The sequence below is a fragment of the Eulemur rufifrons genome, chromosome 15 (genome assembly GCF_041146395.1).
Source record: "Eulemur rufifrons isolate Redbay chromosome 15, OSU_ERuf_1, whole genome shotgun sequence".
Taxonomy (NCBI): Eukaryota; Metazoa; Chordata; class Mammalia; order Primates; family Lemuridae; genus Eulemur; species Eulemur rufifrons.
This window is the reverse complement of record NC_090997.1, coordinates 2252834-2268166: the sequence shown is the minus strand read 5'-3', so window position 1 is coordinate 2268166 and position 15333 is coordinate 2252834. Positions and strand designations below refer to the sequence as shown.

Here is a 15333-nt window from a genome sequence, read left to right as displayed (position 1 = left end):
CAAAGATAGTTATTATTTTAAAGTCATTATTGTTACGGCACTGAAGTCTTGGAACTCTTGGATCCAACTACTACATGTTCTCAACTTTGTAGCATCTTACTGAAGAGAATATTATTATCAAAGGCATTTGCATGAAATTTTTAGAGAGATTGTTGTATCTCCCTTCTCTGTCTCAAACTTCTTATGCAGCACTCAATGCTCTGTGATGTCTCAAACCTTCAGTCATTACTTTGAAAAGAGAAGTTTAAAGCATTAAAGAAAAATAATCAGAGGAAAAAAGTATTTGATTTACAAAATCCTGAAACAATCACTTTAATGTTGCTTCTGACATGCATGCAAAGTCTCTGATACCCCTCCCTCCCAGAGGTGCAGCTCAATTCCCTCCCTGTGAGTGTGGCCTGGACTTAATGGTTCACTTCTCACTGACAGAGCAACGCTGATGTAATACTTTGTGACTCTGGTGTAGGACAAAACTCACTGTGGCTTCCACCTTGGTCCTCACTCTCTGGGGTCACGAGCTCTGGGGAGGCCAGCTGCTGTGTCGTACGTAGCCCTGTGCAAAGGTCCATGTGCAGGAACTGAGGCCTCCTGGGACCAGCCAACAAGCAGCTGAGGCCCCTTCCGGCAGCCACGTGAGTGAGCCGAGTTTCATGGAACCCCCAGCCCCAGTCCAGCCCTCAGTGACACTGCCCTGGCTGACAGCGGGACTGCAGCCCTGTGAGAGGCCCCGAGCCAGGAGCGCTCAGGGAAACCTCTCCTGGATTCCTGACCATCAGAAACTGTGGGAAATGACAAATGCTTGTTGTTTTGAGCAGCTAAGTTTTAGGTAATTGCATACACAGCAGTAGGTAACTAATAGAATTTGCAGAGAGAGAATGAATTATGGCACTTTAATTTTCATTTGCTCTACATTAATTATAAGATATTAAACATGTCATTTGGTTTTAGGAGGTAAGAAGAATTGCTATGACTAAATAGGGTATATTTTATTACCACTCACAGCCATCTATTTACTTGAACTTCTGTTTCCAACTATGACCTAACTGAACACAAAAGGAAGATCCAGGCCATGCTAGGCTGATTCCGTGATGTCCCCAATAACCACTCCCTGCTTATTCACCTTCCTACGGCTACTCAATCAACACTAATGCAGGTGCTGCTGTGAAGGGATTTGCAGGAACAATTAAGGTCCCAAATCAGTTGACTTTAGGACAAGGGATTATCCTGGATTGGACTGTCCTAATCAGGTGAGCTCTTAAATGACTGGGTTCTTCCTGAGCATGAGAGTCACAGGGTGACAGAGACTTAGTGTGAGGACATTTCTTCACTCTGGGCTTTGGAATTGGAGAGGCCGGGTGGCAGAGACTGCTGGGGGCACCAGGAATTGGGAGCAGCCCTTCCCGTCCTCCACCCTGACAGCCAGCAAGGAATCAGGGACCTCAGTCCTACAACTGCCAGAAACTGAACTCTGCCCACAGGCTCCGTATAAGCTTGGGGGAGGACCCCACCCTCAAGATGAGGACACAGCCTTGTGAAACCCTGAACAGAGAACACACCCACACCATGCCTGATAAGCACATAGCATTTTTTCCACTGGCATGAATTTATGAACTGATAGGTAATAGTTGCATGAAATAAAATTTTTCCTAACTTTTTTAGTATTTTTTCATTTGTGACTTTTATGTGAGTAAATTAAATTTTAAGACAATGAGATTTCATTTATTCATTCAACAAAAATTAATATAGTGCCTACTATGTACCAGGTTTGTCTTTACATACTGGGGATACAGCTTTGACCAAAACAGCCCAAAGCCCCAGTGCCCATGTGCCTTACATTCCAGAGGCTTCGCAAGAGTGAGACCAACCCATGGGAGCATTTTAAGTGAAAAAATGACAGGACCTGACTCACGTTAGCAGGACTGTGACCACTGTGGGGAGGACACTGTGGGCAGCAGGGGAGGGGACAGTGCTCGGGCCACAGGTCAGGAGTGAGAGGCGGTGGGACTAAGGGGAGAAGGGGCCTGTGGGATGAGAGGGACAGAGGGAAGGGCTGGAGAGGCAGGAGCTGAGGAACAGGAGCAGAGGGAGAGAGTTCTAAAGGAGCAGAATTCTCAGATTTAAACCCAGTGTTTTATAGATTTTAATATGCATATCTACAGAGCCCAGCAGGGAGTTCTTTGTATTTGGTAATTTTTCCTTTTTTCTTTTTTTTTTAATTTAAAAAAATGTAGAACTTGCTCTCCATGTGCATCTAGGGGTGCTTTGTTTTCACACTCGAGCTTGATGGCAGCTTCCTCACCAGAGGCGAAGCTGGCACCCAGGCAGGTATCTCCGGAGGACCCGCTCCCGATCCTCCGTCCCAGGCGGTACTTACTCCCATGTGTAGCTCCATGATGCGCTCTTGCTGTTCCAGCCGCCTGTATTTCCTAAGTAATACATTTGTGGAGCTGCCTAAACGCTAATTGCCTCCTAATATTAATCAGGTTAAAAATACCAACTGTGTCCCCAAAATATGCACACAGCTTAGATGTGAATAATTCATGAAAACAGGCAAGGCGTGAGGGGCATTCTGACCGAGCACGTGCAGCTTTGAAGTGATTAAAGTCGAACAACTGGCTGAAACAGACAGTAACAAATTGTGCTTCTTTATATGAGGGGATGTCCTGGACTCTCACACACAGACTCAGGGCTGTAGAACGAGGACAATTTTAAAATACAGCAATTCAGAGTCCAAGACACATTGTCTGGGAGAGAAAACTTGGGAGCGTTGTGAGTGTAACTGTTGCGCGTTTAGACACATTTATATACGGAGGAGCCAAAATCACTTCTTTTACACCTTAGATTCCTGATCATTCCATATATTTTTCATTATCGTGTACTTTTAAAAAAGGAGAGGCTGTTACTTAATTACGAGATTTAGGTCAGCATTCTGCATTCATGATTCTTGTAGATATTTCTATTTTGTGAGATTTTAATTTGTTTCTAAAGAAAAATCTGATTGGATTACAATGGGAGCAACTTGCTCATTCTGTTTCTTTAAATACTTTGTCCTCTAACAATAACAGGCATTCTTTATATGAATATAATTTTTTGATACTATTTGATGAAATTCAAATTTAATATAAAACATTATGTTAAATGTAGAAAAGTCTTCTGCTGATCCGTGATTTCTTAGAATTATCCCAAGTAATCCAGCTCATTCCATTACTGAATATGTTATTCAAGTTCACCTAGTGTCTCTAAAAAGAAACCAGCTTTATTAAGGCTGATATGCCATTTGTAATAAATTATCTTTGTCATTTCACAGACATGAATTCCCCAAACCTAACTTCTGCTTACAGAAGATAAACAATTTAATCCTAACTTTAGAAAATAAATACTCAAGCATAAAAGAAAAAAGATTCCTGATCTTTTTGCAGAGGTTACCAAGATTGTGCTGCCCACCGTAGTTAATAAGCAGAAAGGAAACCGGTCTCTATGAGAGTCTCTCTGCGGTGCATTTAGACATAACTTCTCCAGGTTTAAAGAGAAAATCACCCTTTCTACACCTCCAGTCCCAGGGCGAGCTCACTCTGGCATCAAGTTCCCTGGGGTGAGTTTTCTTCTAGAAGAGTCCATGGGGAGAGGAAAGGAGTAGGAGGCAGCGAGTCCAGTTCAGGGAGAGGGATTCCGGGCGGGAAGAGAAGGGGCAGGGGCTGGGCCAGCCTGGGGGTCTCTCCCTGGTTTCCTCTGACAGCTCGTGGGCCGGGACTCAGGGCGACAGTGTGACAAACGTCGCTCGGTGCAGGAGGAGAAGGGTCGGGGTCCCTCTCCCACCCCGAGTCAGGTCCTTCTTCCTGGATACTGCTGACGCGGCCCCAGTTCTCGCTCCCATTGGGTGTTGGTTTCCAGAGAAGCCAATCAGCGTCGCCGCGGTTCCGAGTTATAAAGTCCCCACGGCCCTACCCGGACTCATCGTCTCCCCAGACCCCAAGGATGGGGGTTACGGCGCCCCAAACTCTCCTGCTGCTGCTCTCGGGAGCTCTGGCCCTGACTGAGACCTGGGAGGGTGAGTGCGGGGTCGCGGGGGAAGCGGCGTCTGCGGGAGGAGCGAGGGGACCGCCCGGCGGGGGCGCAGGACCCGGGCGCCGCGCGGGAGGAGGGTCGGCCGGGTCTCAGCCCCTCCCCGCCCCCAGGTCCCCACTCCCTGAGGTATTTCTACACCGCCGTGTCCCGGCCCGGCCACAGGGAGCCCCGGTACATCGAAGTCGGCTACGTGGACGACACGCAGTTCGTGCGGTTCGACAGCGACGCCGCGAGTCCGAGGATGGAGCCGCGGGCGCCGTGGATGGCGCAGGAGGGGCCGGAGTATTGGGACCGGGAGACACGGAGCGCCAAGGACAACGCACAGAATTTCCAAGTGTGCCTGCGAACCCTGCGCGGCTACTACAACCAGAGCGAGGCCGGTGAGTGACCCCGGGCTCGGGTCACAGGTCACGACCCCTCCCCACCCCCACAGAGTCTCCGGGTCCGAGAGTCACCCCGAGCTGCGGGACCCTCCTAGACCTTCGACCCCGGACGAGCCCGCGGGGACTTTCACCCGGTTTCATTTTCGGTTTAGGCCAAAATCCCCGCGTGGGGTGGGGGGCGGGGCTGAGTGGGCGTGGCTGACCGCGGGGGCGGGGCCAGGGTCTCACACCTTCCAGGAGATGTCTGGCTGCGACGTGGGGCCGGAGGGTCGCTTCCTCCGCGGGTATGAACAGTACGCCTACGACGGCGCCGACTACATCGCCCTGAACGAGGACCTGCGCTCCTGGACCGCGGCGGACACGGCGGCTGAGATCACCAAGCGCGAGTGGGAGGAGGCCGGTGCGGCGGAGCAGGCGAGGGCCTACCTGGAGGGCAGATGCGTGGACTGGCTCCTCAGATACCTGGAGCACGGGAAGGACACGCTGCAGCGCGCGGGTACACGGGGCCGCGGGGCGTCCCCCACATCTCCTGTAGATGTCCCCGCTCTGCTCCCACAAGGAGGGGAGGAAAATGGGACCGACGCTAGAACGTCGCCCTCCCTCTGGTCCAGCGCAGGAAGACGCCTCCTGGGTGTCCAGATCCTGTACCAGGGAGGGACTCTGAGGACCCGCCTTTCCCTCTGGGACAGTTAAGGGATGAGTCCCCAGGGAATGGAGGGGAAGACAGTCCCTGGAATATGATCAGCGGTCCCCTCTGACCCTGCAGCAGCCGGGGGCACCGTGACTTTTCCTCTCAGGCCTCGTTCTCTGCCTCACACTGTGCTTGGGGGTCTGATTCCCGCCCTTCTGAGTCGCCGGCCTCCACTCAGGCCAGGACCAGACGTCCTCGTTCTCCCCCTCAGAGACTAGAACTTTCCAAGGAATAGGAGATTATCCCAGTCCCCTGGGTCCAGGCTGGTGTCTGGATTTCACACTCCCTCCCCCACCCCGTTTGTCCTGTGCATTGTCAGGATGTCACACGAGCCCTGCTGGAGTGTCCCATGAGGGATGCAAAGTGCCTGAATTTTCTGATTCTTCCCCTCAGCTCCCCCAAAGACACACATGACCCACCACCCCATCTCTGACCGTGAGGCCACCCTGAGGTGCTGGGCCCTGGGCTTCTACCCTGCGGAGATCACACTGTCCTGGCAGCGGGATGGGGAGGACCAGACCCAGGACACGGAGCTTGTGGAGACCAGGCCTGCAGGGGACGGAACCTTCCAGAAGTGGGCGGCTGTGGCGGTGCCGTCTGGAGAGGAGCAGAGATACATGTGCCATGTGCAGCACCAGGGGCTGCCGGAGCCCCTCACCCTGAGATGGGGTAAGGAGGGGGTGGGGGTCACGTCTCTCCTCAGGGAAAGCAGGGGCCCTTCTGAAGCCCTTCAGCAGGGCCAGGGCTGAGCCTGGGGTCAGGCCCTCACCTTCCCGCCCTTTCCCAGAGCCGCCTTCCCAGCCCAGCGTCCCCATGGTGGGCATCGTTGCTGGCCTGGTTCTCCTTGGAGCTGTGCTCGCTGGAGCTGTGGTCGCCGCTGTGATGTGGAGGAAGAAGAGCTCAGGTGGGGAAGGGGTGGGGGTCGGGGTCGGGGTTTTCTTGTCCCACTGGGGGTTTCACGTCCAGGCAGAAGTGTGCCCTGCCTCATTCAGGGGCCCTATTTGCTCACACTTGCCCTATTGCAAAGGACATGGAAAGTGAAGAACAAATTTATCACCTTGATGATTGTGGTAATGGGGACCTGAATCCCAGAAGTCGCAGGTCACAGGGACAGGTCCTTGCTAAGCACAGACCTCCAGGAGGGCAGTTGGTCCAGTCCCTCCTTTCCTCGTGCTTCTTAATCTTGCCCTAGATCTTTAGTCACAGTTCTGGAACCTTCTCTGGGGTCCAAGACTAGGGGGATTTTCTAGGACCTCATGGCCCTGCCTCCTCCCTGGCTTCTCACAGGACATTTTCTTCCCACAGGTGGAAAAGGAGGGAGCTACGCTCAGGCTGCCTGTAAGTATGGGGGACTTACCCCTGAGACCTTTGGGAAAGAGTAGACAGGACCCCATGGGGGAGCTCCCCCACCCCATAATTCTCCTGTAGCCGCATCTCCTGTGGGCTCTGACTGGGTCCTGTTCTGTTCTATCCCAGACAGCGACAGTGCCCAGGGCTCGGATGTGTCTCACAGCTTGTAAAGGTGAGAGCCTGGGACCTGATGGGATGGGTGGGCTGGGGGGACACAGCTGGGCTGTGGGGATTCTGTGATTGGGACATTTTGACTATGATGTGCTGTTCCTAGTGTCACCATTTAGCAAAACCGACTTGAATTTTTTCCTGATTATTGTTTCCTGCAGCGTGAGACGGCTGCCTGTGTGGGAGTGAGCGATGCAGGACGTGTTCCCGCCTCCCCTGTGTGGCTTCAGCAGCCTCTGACTTCTCTGTCTGCAAAGGCCTCTGAATGACTCTGCGTCCCTGTTCCCGTAATGTGATGGGCTGGAGAGGCCGGCGCACCCCCGTGTCCTGCCCGCTCCGCCACGCTGATCCGTGTCCTGTGCCCAGTCACCTTTCCTGTTCCAGCGAGGAAGGGCTGGGACGTCTCCATCCCTGTCTCACCGTCGCTGTGCACTGAGCTACTTCCCGACTGAAAATAAGAATTGAAAATAAATCTGTTTTCTCAAATTCTTGCAATGAGAGGTTGATGAGTTAATTAAAGGAGGCATTTCCTAAAATTTGAGAGTGGAAATAAATGGAAGACCTGAGAACCTTCCAGAATCCGTGTGTTTGCTGTGCTGAGTCTGCTGCAGGTGGGGACAGGAGATGGCTGTCAGGAGCCGAGTGTGAACGGGGCTGTGCCCAGTGTGTGCTCAGTCCCTCATGGGCTCCATGTGTCACCCCTTGGCTGGGTCATCCTCTCTGCTCTGTTGTCCTTGTCCCAGTAGAACCTTGTGCAGCAGGACCTGTGATGACAGAGGCTGAGAGACCACCCAGGGCAGCCCCCGCACACGGGAGTCTGTGGGATCAAAAGATGAACTTTCAGACTCGGCAAGCTCTTGCCCTCCTAGGGCTCCTTCCTGGAGTCTGTTTTCGGTCTCTTCCCCAATCTTTTTATCCCTTTATTTTTTATTTATTTTTAATTTTTATGGATACATGATAATTGTCTATGTTTATGGGGTGCATGTGATGTTTCGGTACAAGCATGCAATGTGTAACGATCAGATCTGGGTGATTAGACTATCCCTCACCTCAAACATTTATAGTTTCTTTGTGTTGGGAACATACTAGATCTTCTCTTCTAGTTGATTTGAAATCTATGGTGAATTATTGACTGTAATCACCCTGTTGTGCTACCGAACACTAGATCTTATTCCTTCTATCAAACTGTATTTTTGTACCCATCCCAGCCCTGGTAACCGCCGTTCTATTCACCACCTCTGTGAGGTCAGTTTTTTTAGCTCCCACATGTGAGAGAGACTCGCGATATCTGTCTTTCTGTGTCTGGCTTATTTCCCTTGACGTAACGTCCTCCAGTTCCGTCCGTGTTGCTGCACCCAACCTTTGTAAAGGAACCCAGTTCTGGAATTAGCAGAGAGGACGGATCCCACCATCTCTTATCTTAGATAAATTCCTGTTAGGTTTCTATCTCTGCCCACCTACCCCCATCCCTGCCCTTGGTTCTAGTAATCCTGTCGCTGGCTCAAATCCAAACTCATGGATTTACAAAGTAGACTCAAGGTTAGATCTATATTCGTGTGGAAAGGTGGACCCATAGTGGAGGATGATGGTTATTCCTCAGGGAGAAACATCTGTGTGCTGCAGTGAGCAGGAAGGTCGTGTGGGAGGGAGGGGGGACAACAGCACAGGTGAGAAAAGCGCAGGTGGCACTGATGTCAGCGTGAGAGGACAGTGTCAGTGTGACAGGACACTGTGCTGTGTCTGCACAAAGCAGCACTTGCCCTGAGGCTACATTGATAAAGATCCTGTGTGTAGAATAGGGAGGTGCTCTACAGTGATCCTTCATTCAACTGTCATTTGTCAGCCAGATACGTGACAGACTGTCCCTGCATGTGAGGAACATGGTTAAAGTGAAAACAGAAATATTCCCGGCCTTGTGCAGCGTGTGTTCCAGTGGGAAGGGACAGACCGTGTTCCACAAGCAGAGCAAACAAGGAAAGTGTTTATGTAGAAGGTGGTAAGTGCTGTGGGGAAGGTGACCCAGAGTGCGGGGTGTGGGGACAGGGAAGGTGGCTGTGGCGCTGGGGGTCGGCGTGGCCCTTGTTGGAAAGGAGGGAGAGCAGGGACGCTCCGTGCTCTGAGGAAAGCTCTGCAGGACAGGATGAAGTGTCTGGAGGATGCTGGGGACGTCCTTCCAGGCAGGGAAGCGTCAGCGCAAAGGCGCTGGGGCAGGAAGGTGTCTGTGCTGTGGGGGAGCTGGAGGCCGGGAGGCTGCGCAGACAGCAACTGAGATGAGCTCAGAGGTGGGGCCGAGCAGGGAGGCCTGAAGGTGGGGGAAGGGTCTGACCTTTGCTCTGAGTGAGATGGGGACTTAGAGGACAGTTCTGAGCAGAAGAGGACCTGGTACAACTTCTCTTTTTAAAGGGTCTGTCTGGCTGCTGTGCTGAGGACAGAGCTGAGGCAGGAGGAGCAGGAGCAGGGAGAAGGGCAGGGCAGGAGGGCAGGGCTCCAGGCTCCAGGCTGTGGGTGGCGGCTGAGCGCTGACAATGGAGGGAAGTGCTGGGCTCTGGATCCGTTTTGAAGACGGACTTCACAGCGTCTCCTGATGCGTCTGGGTGTGAGGAAGAGGAGTCCGGGAGGACACGCACAGTGTGGGCTGTGTGAGTGGAAGGACGGAGCTGCCGTGGTGGAGAGGGGGACTGTGGCAGGGGACGACTGTGGCAGGGGGGGACTGTGGCAGGGGTGTGTGTGAGGAGGGGGCGTCGCAGGTGTTCAGGGGAGGAGGCGCCACTAGAGTGCAGGGGAGGGAGCTGGGGTGGCAGCTGGACAGCAAGTCTGGACTTTAGGAGAAATGTCTGGGCTGGAGAAGTATATTTGGGGGTGACACCACGTGATTGATATTTAAAGCCTCGAGCAGGGATGAGGTCGCCAAGGGAGTGACTGGCTACAGAAGAGAAAGGGAACAAGGACTGAGCCCTGGGCCTCCAGTGCTGAGGACCCGATCCGACCACACGCCCAGACGGACTGCACAGCTCCGACACCGCGTCCCGAAGGCACGGAGACCGGGGAGCCCCAGACTGTACCGTGTGCAGGAGTCCCCTGGACGTGGCGCTGAGACACAGAGAGTCGGGAGTGGAGCGTGAGGTCCCGTGTTGGTGACGAGGGTGGAGCTGATGCTGCTGGTCTTCAGGTCTCACGTCCGCAGCAAGATCACAGAGCAGGGTCCCCTCGTGTGCGCGTCAGCCCCCTGCAGGGCCTGGTAAACACACGAGTCCTTGCTCTTGTGCGTGACACTCTGAGTGGGTGGTCCTGGGAGAGGCCTGAGTATTGTCCAAGTGCCACCAGCAAGCCCAGTGCCCAGCCAGACTGGAGCCCTGAGGCCGTGACCAGAGGGTGCCCAGGGAGGGTCTTACACCCATCTCAATGTCCTCTTTTCCCTCAGGAAGAAAAGGGAGAACAAATGTCGTTAATTATGAGACGTGATGCTGGGTGATTCGCATCGTTCTTTCTACTGTAGGGTTAAGGCCAGGCAGAAGGTTCCGGTATGGGCTCTCAGCTCTGCATAGAGACATCTCTGAGTGCTGCTCTCTGACCTTATTCCCAAGACTGATTTCTCACTTTTTAAAGCAAACAAGGGAAGCCAAAATTTTCTAATTTACACATAAAGTAGTATTGCAATGATATTGGATCATTTGAAACAAATTGGCAAGGTAAAGAAGCTGGATAGGTGTACACCACATGAATTAAATGAGCATCAGAAGAGAAATTGTCTCGAAGCCTGCCCTTCTTTGCTGTCAGAATGTAAAGGTGAACGATTTCTACACAATATTGCCATGTGTGATGAATGGATTCTCTTTGACAATCACAAGCATTTGGCACAATGGTTGGATAAAGATAAGTGCTGAAACTCAGTCCAAAACTGAGTATTCATCAAAAAAGCTAATGGTGTCTATTGGTGCTCCAGCACTGGTCTTATCTATTACAGCTTCATGAAACCTGGTCGGTTGATTACAGCAGATGTCTGCTGCAACCAATTGGATGAAATGATGAGGATGCTTGTGATTAAGCAGCTGAGATTGGTCCATAGAGACAGGCCAATCCTCTTGCAAGACAATACTTGGGCTTTAGGGAAGATGGCAGAATGGTGGTGACCTCCTGGATTCGTGCTCCCGGAGTGGAAGGCATGGGTTTCAGACTGCCACAACACTAGAGGTTCACTCCCCCACAAGAACGGCGGTGTGAATCCACGGAGAATCAGCATGGGACAGAGAGAGAGCGAGAAAGGACTGAGGTGATCGGGAAAGAAATTGGGAAAATCTGGAGAGTGTGGGACGGTCAATAGAGAAGGGAGCTGGGGACGGCTGTACCCACCTCACCAGAGAGAGGGGTGGGTTCAGCCCCACAGGAAAGCATCTTGTTCCCCCTCTGACCTCCACACCCACTCAATTGGGGATCTGCCTGAAGTCAGTGCAGAGTCGCTGCCGGAGACGTGGGGCTCTGCAGAGAGGAGACATTAGCGGGAGGCATTTTGGACCCTGGAGTGCTGTGCGCCGCCGAGGCGCCTAGCAACTGTCTCCTATACGCCGGCGGCGGGGCCGCTTCGGTCCCAGCTCTAGCAGACGCCGATCTGTCTCGTTTAGGCGGGCGGCTGGATTCTCCCGGTCCCGGCTCTTCTGGCCTCTGCGGGTCCCTGAGCGTTCAACCCCAGTGACAGTGATCTGCAGACAGGCGGCCGCCACTGTCGGGTTTCACAGCCTAAACCCTGCGGAGCGACTGGGTACCGGGCGGCTCCCTGGGCGCCTCCCTTCCCTAGTCCACAACCGGACTAGGAGCTCAGCCTTTGTGTGAACACTGAGTGGTTCCCCAGTCACGAGAGAGTGGAGCGTGGACCTTGCGGACATTGGGGTGGGGTGGACCATCGCCCACGGGAACTGCAGCGGCTGGGGCGCTGGGCGAACGAGGGCGCCGCTCCCCTCCCCCATCCACTGTCTTTCTCGCAGAGAGAGACGGAAACCACCTCGGGAGAGGAAGAGGAGCAGCCCCCCCAGCGGAGGTAGCAAAACCCTGAACAACACGCGAAGGGCTCCCCCTAGCGACAGAGGAGGCAGCTTACCTGGTGCTCACGGCGTACCCCTATCCAGACTAAAGCTGAAAGAAGGGATCTTAAGGATTCATCCAGATGGGAAGGGCTCAGCGAAAGAACTCTGAAAGTATAAAGAATCAAGATGAAACCTTGCCCTCAAAGAGGATTACTAGTTCTCCACCAATTAACACAAACCAGATTCCAAATAGCAACATGTCACAGGAAGAATTTCAAACATAGATCATAAACACGCTGAACATTATGCAAGAAAAAATGGATAATCAACACAAAGAAACCACAAAAAAGATCCAGGACTTGGAAGAAAAATTCACCAAAGAAATCGAAATACTGAAGAAAAATCAAACTGAACTCCTGGAAATGAAGAATTTATTCAAGGAGCTACAAAACACAGTGGAAAGTCTCAAGAGCAGGGTAGATCAAACAGAAGAAAGAATCTCAGAGATCGAAGATAACACTTTACAATTAAATAAGACAGTCACAGAGTTAGAGCAAAGAAACATGAGAAAAAACCAGCGTCTACAAGAAATGTGGGATTATGTGAAGAAGCCTAACGTGAGAGTTATCAGCATTCCTGAGGGTGAAGAAGACAATAAGCAAGGGTTGAATAAACTATTTGAAGATATAATTGAGGAAAATTTCCCAGGCCTTCCCAAATCTCTAGATATACAGGTTCAAGAAGCTCAAAGAACCCCTGGGAGATTCATACCAAATAGGAAGACACCACGTCATGTAGTCATCAGACTGACCAAAATATCCACTAAAGAGGCCCTTTCTTCGAGCTGTAAGGAGAAACAAGTAACATACAAAGGAAAGTCCATCCGAATCACGCCAGATTTCTCAACTGAAACCTTACAAGCAAGAAGAGATTGGGGCCCCATTCTCACTCTTCTGAAACAGAATAATGCCCAGCCTAGAATCCTGTACCCAGCTAAGCTCAGTTTTATATATGAAGGTGAAATTAAGACATTCTCAGATAAACAAAAACTCAGGGAATTCACCAAGACAAGACCAGCTCTCCAGGAAGTACTCAAAACAGAGTACACATGGTCCAGCACAAGAAGGACCCTCGAATGTAATACTAATCAAGAGATAAATATAAAAACCAAGTTATCATAACGGCTCAAGAGAGAAAACAGATCAATAAAATTCAACCCAACTTGAGGAAAAGCAATCTGTCTCACTTATCAGTTCTCTCATTAAATGTGAATGGATTGAATTCCCCACTCAAGAGACATAGACTGGCCCAATGGATAAAAAAATATAAGCCAAGTATCTGCTGTCTTCAGGAAACTCATCTAACCTGCAAGGATGCATTTAGACTGCAAATAAAAGGGTGGAAATAAATATTCCAAGCAAATGGAACCCAAAAGAAAGCTGGCGTGGCAGTTCTAATCTCCGATAATGTAGTTTTTAAATCAACAAAAGTAAAGAAAGACAAAGATGGTTACTATATACTGGTGAAGGGTACAATTCAACAAGAAGACATAACTATACTTAATATATATGCACCCAACCTAGGTGCACCCAGATGCATAAAGCAAACCCTACTTGATCTGAACCAAATGATAGATAACAACACTTTAGTAGCCAGAGATTTTAACACGCCACTGACAGTTCAGATCCTCCAAACAAAAAATAAACAAAGAAATAGTGGACTTAAATAGAACGCTAGATCAAATGGGCCTGACTGACATCTACAGGACATTCTGCCCAAAAACCACTGAATATACTTTCTTCTCATCAGCTCATGGGACATTCTCCAAGATTGACCATATCTTAGGACATAAAGCATGTCTTAAAAAATTTAAAAATATAGAAATTATACCATGCATCTTCTCAGATCACAGTGAAATAAAAGTAACAATGAACCCTAACAGAAATCCTCACTTCTACTCAAAGTCATGGAAGCTAAATAACCTTCTCCTGAACAATCATTTTATAAATGAAGAAATCAAGTCAGAAATTAAAAGATTCTTTGAATTAAATGACAAAGGAGATACAATGTATCAAAATCTGTGGGACACAGCTAAAGCAGTCCTGAGAGGAAAATTTATTTCCATAAATGCCTATACCAAAAAGACAGAAAACTTACAAATAGACAATCTAATGAATAGACTCAAAGAGCTGGAGAAGGAAGAACAGACTGATCCCAAACCCAACAGAAGGAGAGAAATTATTAAGATTAAATCAGAACTAAATGAAAAGGACAACAATAAAACCATAAGGGAGATTAATAAAACCAAAAGTTGGTTCTTTGAAAAAATAAACAAAATTGACACACCTCTGGCTAGACTAACCAAGAGCAGAAAAGAAAAATCTCTTATAACCTTCATCAGGAACACGAAAGGAGTAATCACAACTGATGCCACAGAGATACATGATATCATATATGAATTCTACAAAAATCTTTATGCACACAAATTAGAAAACCTGGAGGAAATGGACAAATTCTTAGAAACACACAGCCTTCCCAGGCTCAACCAGGAAGAAATAGAATTCCTAAATAGACCGATATCTAGATCTGAAATCGAAACAGCAATAAAAAACCTTCCCAAAAAGAAAAGCCCTGGACCATATGGGTTCACACCTGAATTCTACCATACCTACAAAGAAGAACTGGTGCCCATCCTACATAAACTATTCTCCAATATAGAGAAGGATGGGATTCTCCCCAACACTTTTTACCAAGCCAACATAATCCTGATACCAAAACCAGGAAAGGATGCAACTAAAACAGAGAACTATAGACCAATTTCTCTTATGAATATAGATGCAAAAATTCTCAATAAAATTCTAGCAAATCGAATCCAAGTGCTTATCAAAAAATAATCCATCACGACCAAGTGGGCTTCATCCCAGAGATGCAGGGATGGTTTAACATATGCAAATCTATAAATGTAATTCATCACATAAATAGAAGCAAAAATAAAGATCATATGATCCTCTCAATAGATGCAGAAAAAGCATTCGACAAAATTCAACACCCTTTTATGATAAGAACACTTAACAGAATAGGCATAGACGGGGCATATCTAAAAATGATACAAGCCATATATGACAAACCCACAGCCAACATCATACTGAATGGGGAAAAACTGAAAGCATTCCCACTTCGAACTGGAACCAGACAAGGCTACCCACTGTCCCCATTACTTTTCAACATAGTATTGGAAGTCCTTGCAAGAGCTATCAGGCAAGAGAGCAGAATCAAGGGAGTCCAAATAGGGACAGAAGAGATCAAACTCTCACTCTTTGCTGATGATATGATGTTATATCTAGAAAACCCCAAGGTTTCAACCAAGAGACTCCTGGAATTGATCAATGAATTCAGCAAAGTCTCAGGATACAAAATCAATACACACAAATCAGAGGCATTCATATATGCCAATAACAGTCAAACGGAGAACCAAATTAAGGACTCAATACCCTTCAAAATAGCAACAAAGAAAATAAAATACCTAGGAATATATTTAACTAAGGAGGTAAAGGACCTCTATAGGGAGAACTATGAAACACTGAGGAAGGAAATCGCAGAACATGTAAATAGGTGGAAAACCATACCATGCTCATGGATCGGTAGAATCAACATTGTT

The 15333-nt window shown here is 49.4% G+C and overlaps 2 protein-coding genes across 2 annotated transcripts in view; both read left to right on the top strand.

Moving 5' to 3' along the window:
- Positions 1-6883, top strand: part of LOC138395097 (class I histocompatibility antigen, Gogo-B*0101 alpha chain-like) — a 60541-nt gene extending 53658 nt beyond the window's left edge. Inside the window, exon 8 of the mRNA XM_069487515.1 lies at positions 6819-6883. Coding sequence (XP_069343616.1) covers positions 6819-6823 — 5 coding nt within the window. The 3' untranslated portion in view covers positions 6824-6883. The remainder of the gene's footprint in view (positions 1-6818) is intronic.
- Positions 3959-6882, top strand: LOC138395098 (patr class I histocompatibility antigen, A-126 alpha chain-like). Its single transcript, XM_069487517.1, has 8 exons — positions 3959-4048; positions 4176-4445; positions 4669-4944; positions 5533-5808; positions 5927-6043; positions 6445-6477; positions 6616-6661; positions 6819-6882. The coding sequence occupies exons 1-7, from the start codon at positions 3976-3978 to the stop codon at positions 6657-6659; spliced, it is 1089 nt and encodes a 362-aa protein (XP_069343618.1). The 5' UTR covers positions 3959-3975; the 3' UTR covers positions 6660-6661; positions 6819-6882.
- Positions 6884-15333: the final 8450 nt, after the last annotated feature.